The 14,289-nt window shown below is 35.2% G+C and overlaps 1 protein-coding gene across 2 annotated transcripts in view; it reads left to right on the top strand.

The window, feature by feature from the left end:
- LOC128214786 (dual specificity testis-specific protein kinase 2-like) overlaps positions 1–11,139 on the top strand; it is a 40,985-nt gene extending 29,846 nt beyond the window's left edge. For both annotated transcript variants that reach the window (XM_052921427.1, XM_052921428.1), the window contains 4 exons: positions 2,105–2,188; positions 2,959–3,045; positions 4,920–5,037; positions 5,328–11,139. In XM_052921427.1, the coding sequence (XP_052777387.1) occupies positions 2,105–2,188; positions 2,959–3,045; positions 4,920–5,037; positions 5,328–6,376 (1,338 nt within the window). In that variant the 3' untranslated portion in view covers positions 6,377–11,139. The remainder of the gene's footprint in view (positions 1–2,104; positions 2,189–2,958; positions 3,046–4,919; positions 5,038–5,327) is intronic.
- The last annotated feature ends 3,150 nt before the right edge of the window (positions 11,140–14,289 follow it).

Consider the following 14,289-nt stretch of genomic DNA (forward strand, 5'->3'; position numbering starts at 1 on the left):
GTTTAAGTTATGCACCTGGTGTCATTACTGGCTACACCCAGGGTTCACAGGTTTGGTATACATAAATCTGAAAAGGTTTGAAAATCTTTTTGTGTTTGTGCATCCATCTCAGCACAATTGATTGTGAATGTTTGTTCAAATTGATCAATGTTGTCCTAGGATGCCCTTGACTTTGACCTTTTGACCAACTTTTTTTAACTTTTAAAACTACAGAAATTTTTACTATGAGTACAGTTTTGAAAGCATTTTTTTTTTTTGTCAGATGACTTTTACTTGGCACATATTAAAATAGTTCATGCAACTAATCTGCTTACAATACTTTCTGGGCTCAGATGTTGAACGTGCTACGTTTTCAGGTAACCCAAACACAAAACATAAACTATATGTCTGTTGCCTTTTACCCATACATACATGCTCTGGATTGAGATGACCACAAAAGCCAAGCTAGTAGAGCATAGGCCCTTTTGGGCCTCTTGTTTAAATTTATTAGCTATAGGACATATTTATGGATAAATCACTAGTTGATTTGGGGGGTTAATGATGAAAAAGACGATGTATTGTCAGTCTTTGTGCTGTTGCTGTTAGCCATAGTTAAATTACAGTTGTTGCCTTTTTACTATGACTAGCCTAGCATTACTTTTAAAAAGTACCATGACTTCAGCTTAAATATTTGTGGAGTTATACCTCTTGAACAGAAAGCAACATTGGGATCACTAGCTATGATGTTATCTTGTTAGTCTCAGTAGATAGCCATGGTTTGTTAACTTGGGCATCAAGGTCGGCATCATTGTGCTTAAGCAATCATATCTGCTAGCTAAATCTTCAAGGAATATTTCCATCAAACTTGACACACATATTGAATGTCAAACCACACAATGCAGAAAGAAACAGAAGAGCATTGATATACACCTGATAGTTTTTTTTTATCTTAGGTTTTTTGGTCTACCCTAATGGTTTATCTGGTCTTAATTACTTTGTGAATATCTCTGTTTGTTACTGATCAGTTTCCACACTTTAATACCATGAATGGGGTATGCCAACAACCTTTGAAAATAACACAGCAAAGTTAACAAATAAAACTTACAGCAAAAGATATACCGAAATGAAAAGACAAACTTTATCTGCACTTTCCATAATTAGCTTTAGCAGGCTCTGTTTTTGTTATTGATGAACAGTTACAAAAGCTCAGAGTAATGGTTGCTTCCTTGCTGCTTCATGGCAGTAAGCTATTCTGGTAAACTTGTTCTCTAGCCACTTGTTGAGAAGTGCAGGTATATTATACTGGCTTGAAAGGGTGCCAGGTAGATTAGTTTGTTTGTTTATTTTCATCTGCTAATCTGTATAACCCTTGTAATACTAATACTTGGGCCTCCTCCACCAATGCTCTATTGTTTACTGTTCAGCTCATTGGATAAGTTTGTTGGTGTAAATTTGTTTGAACTTGGTACTGTTTGTGTTCTAGCAGAATCAGATATAACTGTTTGTGGATTTATTATAAAATTCACATCCATGTAAACAATTATATTTATCATGCCTTAGATTTTGGGTCTGCTGGTTTATTTCTTAGCAATGTGCCAGCAAAACGAAATAAACAAGATTTCTGCCAGTTTATATGCTCTGCAGTCAAATCATTCCACTGTCTGATATTGTGCATCATGAGGACTTGTCATATCAGAAAATGTTGTCACATATTCAAACAGTTCAGCTGTGAATATGAAATCAAACTTTACAATGGTAAATGCTGCTTACCAATATTCTTGGTAATATTGTTTTACCTCATCATTCTGTTTCCTTAAGAAATTTAAGGGGAAATAACCCTGGGTGTTGGTAAGGGAATTGTCCTTCCATTACTTAAACATTGGGGATAACTCGTCACTAGTCCAACATTGACATGGAGCCAACATAAAGCCCAATACTTTGACTTAAATAAGTGTAGAATTATTATCCCTGATCAACTGAGAAACACTTTGAACAGATAAGCATTGGCACGGGCTTGCATTGCTCCTGTATAATAATAAAGTGGCAACAACAGTAAGCTAATAAACTCTTATTATCTATAACCACTTTCAAGTATCACATAAATAATTTTCCACTGTATTTTCAGGCTGATGTGTTTTCCTATGGTGTGATATGTTGTGAGATCACAGCCAGGGTCTCATCTGATCCAGATATCCTACCTAGATCTAACGTGAGTTGGCAGGGAATATTATCACACTAATAGAAAAGTATATCGTAGCATTTTAGCTAATTGGTGACTTAAGTGGTGTCCTCATAAAAACATGCTGCAGGGTCAATGACAGGTACCATATCTGTCCTTGTATTAATGCCACTTGGTACTTTATGGCATAAACTCTACAATCTGTTGTAAAGAACATTGTACATGTATTATATTACCGATCACGGTGCATGTCTCTGACATCAGTGTTAATCTACTGTCTAGCTGGATGGAATTCAGTGTGCATCTACATTTTGATCCATAAGGGCATACATATTTGAATCTCACACATAGTCCACATGTTCCAAGTTCCTCAAATGCTTTGATATAGTTGAAATCAAGTATTGTTATATTGGCCATTAGACGTAAGCATGTGGGTTTGATTCCCACCAAGGGAACTTTCTCATGGCCACTTCAAATGGACATCAGTACTGGTTTCTACCAATGGAACAAACTTGATTGTACAAGCTATTGTCACCATTGAGGTAAAATAAATAAGTATAAACAAAACTAAACTAGATCTACTCATATCACGTTAAAATAAAAGTTGATACCCAATAGAGGAATGTGTTTGTGTTCTGTATTCAAAGGGAAAGCACTGCTTTTAAACGTGGGAGCATATTTGTTGAATTGATTCATGATCATAGCTTTACAAAAAGTTGTAAAAAGGTATTAAATAATAATATTTGGTTAACAGTTGGTATTCAACCATGTTAATCTTGACTATACAAATCCCCTTTCAGAACTTTGGTATTGACTACAAGGCCTTCAGTGAGTTGGTGGATTACTGTCCCTTGGACTTTCTCCGTATGGCATTCCGATGCTGTCAGGTAGGGAGCCAGGCGTTGTAGCCTTTAGTCTTGGTTACTTCACTCCTTTACACTGATATTTAGTCACCATGTAGTGGAAAAATGTTCTTAAATATTCACACAACTATCATTGCATTGGACTTGATCAATTTTTCATTAATTATCCTTAGTATTTGACCATTTTTATGCCCCCCTTCGAAGAAGAGGGATATATTGCTTTGCACATGTCTGTCGGTCCGTCGGTAGACCAAAGCTTGCCCGAGTGATAACTCAGCAATTCCTGGACGTATGGTCATCAACCTTGACATGAAGGTTGAGCCTGACCAGTAGATGACCCTTTTTGGTTTTAGGGCTCATCGGGTCAAAGGTCAAGGTCACAGTGACCTTAAATGGTAATTTTTTTTTAAAGCTTGTCCGAGTGATAACTCAACAATGCCTAGACCTATGGTCATCAAACTTGATATGGAAGTTGGGCCTGACCAGTAGATGACCCCTATTGTTTTTGGGGGTCATCAGGCTAAAGGTCAAGGTCACAGTGACCTTGAATGGTAAAAGGTTGTCAGGGTGATAATGCGACAATGCCTACACCCATGGCCCTCAAACTTAACTTGGAGGTCGGGCCTGACCAGTAGATGACACCTATTGATTTAAGAGGTCATTGGGCCAAGGTCACGGTCACAGTGACCTTTAATGGTAAAAGGTTGTCCGAGTGATAACTCAACAATCCCTGCACCCATGGCCCTCAAACTTGACTTGGAGGTTGGGTCTGACCAGTAGATGACCCCTATTGATTTTAGGGGTCAAATGTCAAGGTCACAGTGACCTTGAGAGCAAACTCGGCAATTCCTGGACCTATGGTCCTCAAACTTGATATGAAGGTTGAGCCAGATCAGTAGATGCCCCTTAATGACTTTGGGGGTCATCGGGCCAAAGGTCAAAAAAGTTAACAAATCTTCTCCCAGTGATATCTGAACAATGCCTGAATTTGTGATCATCAAACTTGACATGGAAGTTTGGCCTGACCAGTAGATGACCCTTATTGATTTTAGGAGTCATCGGGTCAAAGGTCAAGGTCATAGTGATCTAAATGCGAAAATATTGTTCGAGTGATAACTCGACAATGCCTGCTACCATGGCCCTCAAACTTGACTTGGGGTTGCGTCCAACCTGTAGATGACCCCTTATGATTTTATGGGTCAGCGGGACAAAGGTCAAGGTCACAGTGACCTTGAATGCTAAAAGGTTGTCCGAGTGATAATTGGACAATGCCTGCACCTATGACCCTCGAACTTGACATGAAGGTTGGGCCTTACCAGTAGATGACCCTCATTGACCTTGAACCAAAAACCTTGTCTGTGTGATAACTTGACAATGCCTGCACTCATGGCCCTCAAACTTGACATTTAGGTTTTTGGTGACCAGCTGATGACTCCTATGGGTTTTGAGGTCATAGAGTCAAAGGTCATAGTAATAACACACTCTATCCTCACACTTTGATTGGTCGTAATCTTAAAACTGCCGCAACTGCATCCAATGTCAGTGACAAAATCAGCTGTCATTTCGGTCCAAGCATATTTCATTCAATTGTCCATATAATCCTGACAACATGGCGCTCAGGGGGGCATAATGTTTGACAAACATCTCTTGTTAAATTTTACTTTACATGCCTCCTTCTAAGAAGACAGGGCATATATGTTACCTATTGCTTTTGTAAACCATTTCTTGTCCACACCTTCACAAACTTGATTATCAAAAACAGTGTTCAGTTCATTATAATAAAGCAAATTGATACCCAAGATGGTAGATCTGGGTAAGGACTGTACTCTACATAGCCATTTATCTGTATTTTATCGTTTTAACATATTGTTATAAAATAATGACTTTTGAATGTTCAGATTGAACCAAAGAAGCGACCACCATTTACCGAGACAGAGATATACACACAGCAGATCTATGAGAACTTGAAGAATGACAACTGCTCAACCAACAGCCATGAGCGAAGAAACTCCATAGGTGGGCAATGAAAACATTACTACATATATTATCAATGAAATATTTGACAATTACAGTTCAAGTTTTATATTGTACAGTTCTTAACATAGAGGATAATTGTGACATTAGAAATTATTGAAATTTGACATATACTCTATGCAGTTACACTTAGACAGCACTTACATGAATGGCCTGTTTCTGTCTTGTTTTAATGTTTAGTTATATAATACCTTCAATTGTTATAGATATGAAATAGAGGATTTTTTTACTAGATCAGTTCAATGCATTGAAATGAATCAACTATATTTCAGATGGTTCAACCTACCATAAGCGTTCACGATCTGAAGACAACATTCTTCAGGTAAACGAGGATGAATATGATGACGAAGCCTTTGAAAACGGGACTGAAGATATTGTCACATGTACGCCAGTATTAATTGGAGAAGCTATGAGCAGGGACGACCCGTTTTACCAGCCTTCGATATCTAACCCTTTTGCCGACATGGCAGGATTTCACAAAGGATGCAAGATGCTAGGGAAGTCGTTCGGAGATGTAGACTCTGTGATTTTTGATCTTCCGTCTCCATCCTCACCCACGACCCCTCCGTGTACACCCAATCAGGGGGGGACAGCTCTATCAACTAAACGACTGTCTGTACGACAGAAAAGCCAGTCTCTGCCATCTTCTCCTGTCTTGTTACGCAAAGCAGCAGAGAGAATGCATCAGGAATCGATTCATGGCTCAAATAGTAAAAAGTCATCTCTAAATCCCAATAGGTACTCTTTTTCCGCTTACAGCACACGTTCAAAAAGTGTTTTCTTCCCGGAGGCTGTCGCTCAGAGGTTGCAATATGAGATGTTTGACACAGGAAGTCCTTATAACGGCCGATCCAGAGAGGGCTCAGTGGAGAATGATGCAAATAGTAACAATTCAAAAATTTGTTGCACAAATCGCCCGAGACGTTTTTCAAATTTTGAATCGCGATCAAATAAAAGAGTTGAGAGTGTGTCATTGTGTAACAGCTTTGCGAACTCGCGACAAGAGTCAGTAGATGAGTCGGGTGATAATAGTTTTGTAGATACAAATTATTCGGTATATCCATCGTTGACTTACGCCTCAGACAGTGCCAAATGTGATCAAAAGATGCTGATTTCTAACAGCAATAATAATAACAATGACTATGAGTTACCAAGTCCTTCAGGATCAAAAGTGTCATTTGATGAAACTAGAAGCTCAGTTTCCAGTGTCTCTGACAGTGATTATTATGATCCCTGGAATATGAAGAGGGAAACGTTAACAAATACCGCTATCATTGAGGAGACCTCTTGTCCGCATGGTGTAATGGAGACATCTGTCTAAGAAATGCTGTGTGATGTTTTGATGGCATAGATAATATGTGTATTCAGTATGATAGTATCAGGAACCAAGGATTATCAAACAAAAGGGGGCTTTCTGTCAATGTTTACTGATATTTAAAAGTGTCTGACTAAAATTTGAATATCATTAAAAAATTGATTTCACTTTAATCTAAAATTGCATTTCCTGATGGATGGAAATTAGGATGTTTTAAGTTTCACTTTCACAAAATGGTTCTCTTCCTGATACTAATTTAGATGTACGCATGTATATATATAGTTTGTTGTCTTTCTGAGTGATTGTTGAATAGTGAAGAAATATGTAAAACTTAATTATTAAAACATATTTTTATATTTTTGTATAATCATATTACATTGAATGGACTGAACTATGTTTTTATGCTCTAGTAAGCTGGTCTGTCATTTTTATTTAAATATAATTTTATTGTTCAAGTGGTTATACTGGTCAAATAATGGTGCAATTTAATGAAAGTCTTGATTTAGTAACTCTTTTTACACTAATAACATTCTATTCTACTATTTTTCTATAAAACATAATCTTAAAAATTGTTATTATTAAAGCTCCTTTTAAGCTTGTATTGTTTTAATTAAAAAAGTGGAGATATTTCTTATAGCATTGGTATTGTTGTCGTAGTCGTGGTGCAAAACTAAAACCATGATCATAACTGAAAAACAGTACATATATATAATTATGTAAATGAAACTTGGAACACATGTTGCTGTAGACAATACACACATGAATAGCAGGCCTGTAATTCTGGCTTATCTAGTTATGCCCATTTCAGCCCACAGATGAGTGGTGGCATTTGCTCTGTGGGGCTCATATAATATTTGTCTTTGATACTCCATGCACCGGTATATGTAATATTTACTTTCATATACTGTAGATTGCTTTCATTTTGTGACTTTTTTTGGGGGGTGGGGGTGGGGGATTTGGCCCATTTCACAATGTTTAAAATTCATAATGCTGTTAATAAATCATCTGACAAGAACACTTAAGCGATAGGTTGCTAGGTATTAAATTGGCATCCTGATTCATTAAAAATTTGCAATAGCAAGTTTTAGATTATACAAACGTTAAACCAAGCTTTAAAATAATATTTTGTTAAATTTTCTGAAATGTATTGATTATCAGGAAATCATCATGTGACATGTACATTAGTTGAATTGTAAGTAAAATATGTAACCTATGATATTTGTATAAATTACTATTCAGAAATGAGATGACCTTTTATTTTTATATTATAAGAAAGATTTAGAAAATCTGTGTACATATTCTTAGTTCTATACTAAAGTCTTGTATAAATTGCATTATTGATTATATCTATTATTCCATAATTATTTCTTTGAATTAATTTATTAAATGATTCGCAGTACAAAACATTGCTCAAATCAATTCAGTATATTTAGTTAAGGCTTTGATGTAGTTGGAAGAGTTAGTTTACTTGCAAACTTTCCTTAAAGAAGTTTCTTATTCTATGTCATAAAGTGTTTTCTTTGTGTGTGATATATATTCTGTATTTAATGAAAATTGTATTATGGCTAAGTATAAAAGTCCCACTGTATTCATATTCATTTTTTATTAAAAATTGTAAAACAAAACATTGATCATATTTTTTCAACCTATATTTACTGCAGATCTGACTTTATACCAGATCTGATGATTGTTGTATAGTTGTCAACATTGTAAAGAAAACTGTCATTACCAGATAGCTTGTCTTACCAGATAGCTTGTCTCGGAGTGTTTTTTTAAGAAACAAAATTGTGATATTCTCATAGCCTTGGCATCAGCGTCAACATCGTTGATTTGCGGAAATTTACCATATGGAGGTAACTTTGTACATGTGTTACAATGTACATATATGTAGCAAGACCCATAACTCTGAACGTTTAGTTTCTTCCCTTGTTGACTAAAAAGATTAGACAAGTGTTGACATGTTGTGCTCTTGTTCTTCCAAAACTATTATATTGTCTCATTAAAAGGGTAAGCAACAGCAAGTCATTAGTTGCAATTACCAAAGATGATAATGAACATTACCTTAGAATGAATTTGGTGGTCAATTACACCTCTCTCATTCACACGAACGACTCATTTTCCACCGGGTTACATTTTACATGTTTATTGACTTATATCTACGAGTATTTTTAATACAATTTGAGAACATAATTATTTGTATATTTGTTTAATTACATTTGCTTGTTTGCTGTTTTTGTTACATTTTGATGCAAAGAAAATGCCATAAATTGATTAATGTCTCGTTCAAATGTTTTGTAAACATACATGTTTGTTTGTATTATGACATCAGTTAGCATAAATGTGTGTATATAAAGTCTAATTTTGACAGAAAACCAAAAGTCTATTGAATGTAATATGTACACATCTATTACGAAAGCGGTTGGTTTACTTTTTGTATATATAAAGTCTATTTTTCAAAGAAATCAAAACCTAATGCCAGACGGTTCCAACTTCTATATATATTTGATTGTTACTCGGTACCATTTGCATCTGAACCTCTATGACAATAATCAACACAGACAACATGACTTTGTGTTGAATTCTGGTATCTCCTGTTATAAATCTATTGCTAGAAGTTGGAAGTGTATAAACATTGTCTACCTCATTGTCTTGCCTTATCACTGTTTCTATTCCCTGTTACTCTTCCTCACTCACACTTTTTCATTGTGTACACCTGATGCTTTTTTACTAATGAAAAACCTTTATAATGTTTTAAAATTATTTTTTTTACACAAAGTAAATGAAGTAGATTTCTAAAATGGTTGCACAGCATGGTTTATGTAATAAAATTATAGGAAATATCACAAATTTCTTTAATAGTGCCTTATTGGAAGATATTAGTAAAATTAAAATAGCTCATTTGAGGTCTCAAACATCTTAGTATATACATCTTTATAGTATATTTTTGTGAAACAATGAAAAGATATGAGTAGTTAAGCTTTACAAAGCAAGTTCACCTCATAATCAGGGAACCAATGTTCTTTGTACTGCCGTCAACTGGCAATTTGGACTAGCACCTTGCAATAACATCACATTTCTTTTCATCGTATTCAAATTAGGGCAGCTTGGCATCATATCATTTAACATGATGCTGAATGTCATTTAACCAGTTAATTGATCAATAAAGGGATTACATTTTGTCTATAAATAATAGCACATGGTTGAATAATCCAGTGGATTGCTTTGGCCATCTGACAAACAATAGCTGACAAGTGTCCAGACAGAGCGAGGCTTCCACTCGTATCATGTCAGTCACAGCTGTCTTCAGCAAGCAACTTGGGTCCTCATTTATAAGACATTCTTAAGACAATAATGTTGCTTTATTGTAAAGATACTTTTAACTTGTCATTTTTTTCATTAGGAAATTGTTTTTGGCATATCACTGTAATCGGACGTAGATTCAGTATAGCTTAAAACATGGTCTGAAATGCTACGTTTGGATTTTGTTTTTAAATATTCAATCTGGCCATACTTGTTTATAGGAAAAGTGATATTGCCAGGATATGTGCAATATCATGATATTAACATGTTTGCAGATTTTCCATATACATTTTGATATTATAGTAATAAGAAAATAAGAAATAGCAAAGTATGATTTTTGCAAGTCCATGTAGGATGGAAGTTGAAGCCTAATTAATTTGCCAAAACAGGAACATGTGGAAAATAAATATATTATTTCACTAGAAAGTTCATATTTTTATATTCTATTTTGGAAATTAAGTTTGTTCTTGTTATTTTTGCTTTCTTTTAGATCAGAATAAAGAACATAACTATTTATAAATGAAGATTGTCCTTAAAATTGTTACTTCAATCAGCATCATTTACAGTTCACATACATTTTCACTTTTCTTCATTTTATTATTTTATTTATTTATTCTTTAAATATTGCAATCAAAAGTTTCAAGTTTCAAAATTGCACTGAATAAATAATATTGAATAATAAGTAACTGATGTTGCTGTATGAAACCCCGTCGATTTATTATTCTTGTTAGATGGGATGTAACTGTTATGCACCTACTAATGTTTTCCCAGGGCAAAGTTCTCCTTGGACATTCACACCATCAGTAAATGTTCTTGTTTCTCTCCTGCACTGATCCCTTAAATTGCTTTGGATGCCTGATGCTTTAGGTATACAACATTATGTGATGTTAAACCTTACTCCAGTCTTATTTTTAGTTTGGGGTCTGTCTCAGCTATCCTGATCATTTGCTGTCTTAAGTTCCCCCATGTGTCCACTGCCATGTCTGAGGGACAAAACATTGAACATTGCATAAGGGCTATTCCAGTAAAACATAAAGCCCCCAGGGGGAAGGCAATTATTTCAATAGTATATGGGTGGGTGTCTTTTTTCGCTGATTTTGACCCAAAGAGTTAAATTGCTTCTGTAGGGGGTCGGTATAATTAAAAAGTGCCTTCCCCCCGGGGGGTTATATGTTTAAATGGAATAGCCCTAATCAACTACATGGAAAGTATTATAAAAATCAAGTTTTATAACCCCTGAAGATGAGAAATGTTATAGCTGATATTCATTTATCCAGTAGAAGAGTAGAAGTTAACATGTATACTATTTAAAGATGAAGCTTGTTAATAATCAGGTATTGTTGAAGTTTTGTACATATTGCATAAACAACTATACAACTATAGTCACTGTTTGTTCATTTGTATGTGATCTCGTTATAATTATGTAGATACAGGCAAACTGTTCTGCAATAAAGTTACTAGTTACTCCATGTTGGTGTTTGTTTATTTGTCCCTGGACTGCATTTCTTGAAACATAACTGGCAATAGTATGCACCGTTTGTTAACTTATATATTATTAAAATTATAATGTTCAGAGTTATTTTCTAAGGTTTCTTTTGGAAAAAAATAATACTGTCAGCAAAACCTTTTCAGTAATCAGTTATTATCATGAAAAGAAATATTAATTTAGGCTCAATTTGCATCCAATGAACACCTTAGAAACACTGAGCATACTTATTCCTTCCATTTAAACATGCCTTCAAGTTTACCTTAATGGGCGCCAGCAGGTTTTTCTTCAAGAAAATGAGCCTTCTGTTGGACACTATTTTGAACCAGGTCTGTTTTTCTATCGAAAATATATTCTTTTTGTGAACCCTGCCAAGAAAAAATTACCTACATGCTATCAATAATGTGCACTAGCCTTGGTTACCAACACAATGTAACTGTCATGTAAATCATAATGGGCACTAGCCCTGGTTACCAACACAATGTAACTGTCATGTAAATCATAATGGGCACTAGCCCTGGTTACCAACACAATGTAACTGTCATGTAAATCATAATGGGCACTAGCCCTGGTTACCAACACAATGTAACTGTCATGTAAATCATAATGGGCAGTAGCCCTGGTTACCAACACACGGGCACTAGCCCTGGTTACCAACACAATGTAACAGTCATGTAAATCATAATGGGCAGTAGCCCTGGTTACCAACACAATGTAACTGTCATGTAAATCATAATGGGCACTAGCCCTGGTTACCAACATAATTTAATATTCATGTGAACAAAGTCTCTAACCCGAGTTAACCCAGATAATGGCACATTCATGAAAACCATAATCGGAACAGCCCTTGTTACCAAGGCAATGTAACCTTCATGTTAAACATAATGGAAACCAGACGTTGTTACTTTAATAGATATATTAATGTCCATGCCAACCATAAAGGGATCCAATCCAGCTTACACAGATAATGTTAACATCATGCAGACCAAAATGGGCCAAAGCCCTAGCTACAAAGAAAATGTTACCTCTATGTCAGCCATGATGGGCACTAACCCTGATTACCCTTCATATGACCAATAATTGGAACCAGCCTTGGTGACAAAGATAAATGTAACCTTATGGGAACCGGCGCTGTTAAACCAGATTATGTCCTCAATGTGACCATAACGGACACTTACCCTGGTTCACCAGATAATGCAACATTCACATGAACAATAATGAAAAAACAGCTGTGGTAATCCAGATATTGTAAATTTCATGTGAACCATCGAAGGCAAAAGCTCTTAGGAAATGTTACCTCTATGTGACCTATATGGGTTGCTACCCCTAAATCCTTGTATTACCAAGATACTGCAATCTTTATGTGACCCATATTTGGAAACAGCCCTGGTTTACTTAGATACATGTAACCATCTTTAGAACCAGCCCTTGTAACCTGTATACAGGGTAATTATAAGGGCTGGTTCCCATATGGGAACTATAATTTAATAATCAACAGCCCTGGTCAACAAGAAGAAACCTCCATGTGACCCAAAATGGGAACTAGTCCTGAATGCCCAGATAATGTAAACTTCATGACAATGACCATGGACTGTGTTACCCAGATTCATAATTTGAACTAGCCCTGGTTGCAAATCATGTAACAGAAACCAGCCCTTGTTTCCCCCATGATTTCTCCTTCACACAAACCATAGTAGGTACCAGCCCTATAAGTTACCAAGAAAATGTGACCTCCATGTGCTCCATGATGGGCACTGGCTCTGGTTACCCAGATACTGTAAACTTAATGGAAACCATAATGCACAGCTACTAAACGCAAGCTCCCACACTTATTGGTTGTGCAAAGAAAATGAGCTGTCCACACTTCCGTGGAGCTGCTATGCTTTGTCTTATTTCTACACACGAGTGTGATATATATTTTATTTGATAAAATTATGACAGGTTTTGAAAAATCTGAGAATTTAGAACTGTGTAAGAACACCTCTATCGCATGTTGGCTACGATTTCGTTTCAATATTGTGCGAACTGTGGTGCCAGGGTCTTTTCAATTGTTTAACCTTCATGGGAACCAGCTCTAGTTATCTTTCATGGGAATCCTAATGGGCATCAGTTCCGGTTACACAGATAATGTACACCTTGACTAAAATACTGAAGTTAAGATTATTATACAATAAATGATTTTATGAAGGAAAATTGTTCTTATTTGCAACAAGATCAATCTAAAATCTTCAAAACAGTCAAAGTGTTATTCTGGTGTTTAATGGCATATAATCGACCTTTAAACTAAAGCTCCCAGGTATTGTCTTCGTATGGAGGTCACATAATTCCAAGTTCTTTTCAGAATTCAACCATTTATGGCTATTATGGATCGAACATGTACCACTATCATCAGTAAAGCTTATATTTCAACACTTAAAATGTTTAGAGTCGCGTAGTGGCCATGATGTTGAAGCTAGGGAATTGGGTGAAGCTGGGTTTAATTACACAAAGGTATTTCATCTAAGAGTGATTGCACATAGCTGCAGATCAGCTCACATCAGTTACCATAGCATAATAGAAAATAAAGCTTTTCTTGAAAATTATATTTATTTATTTTCTTATAATGTTGGTATAAAATGATTTTTCATTCCATAACATAATAACTTTGTGTTTTATTAAACAATAATGTAAATCCAACAAAGACAAAAACATCCAAATCGAAACAAACCATTTAACCATACACTATAATTCATGTACAGTAGTATGTATACAACCTAATAAATATTATTTTATTAGGCTTAGATATGTTACTCATAATCAAAATCATTTACATATGATAACTGGTAGGTTTTATCAATTAAAAGTTATTTTCAATCACTACAAACTGTTTAAATATTTTCTTCAATCAAGGAAAGCTCAATAAAGAATGCTAATTATTAACTAACTACATGTATTTTTACAAATATCACTATGCTGTACAGAGCAGAGTAGCATAAATAGAGATTCCATTTCCTATAAGAGATCAATTATCAAAAAATTACCGTAAAACCGATTGAAAGTTGAATAAACATTACTTTTATTGTTAAAGGCCAAAGGCAATATTTTCAATTTCTACACATACATGTACTGTACATGTATAAGCTAAGCTGGTATT

This window comes from Mya arenaria, chromosome 13, assembly GCF_026914265.1.
Source record: "Mya arenaria isolate MELC-2E11 chromosome 13, ASM2691426v1".
In the NCBI taxonomy this organism is placed as follows: Eukaryota; Metazoa; Mollusca; class Bivalvia; order Myida; family Myidae; genus Mya; species Mya arenaria.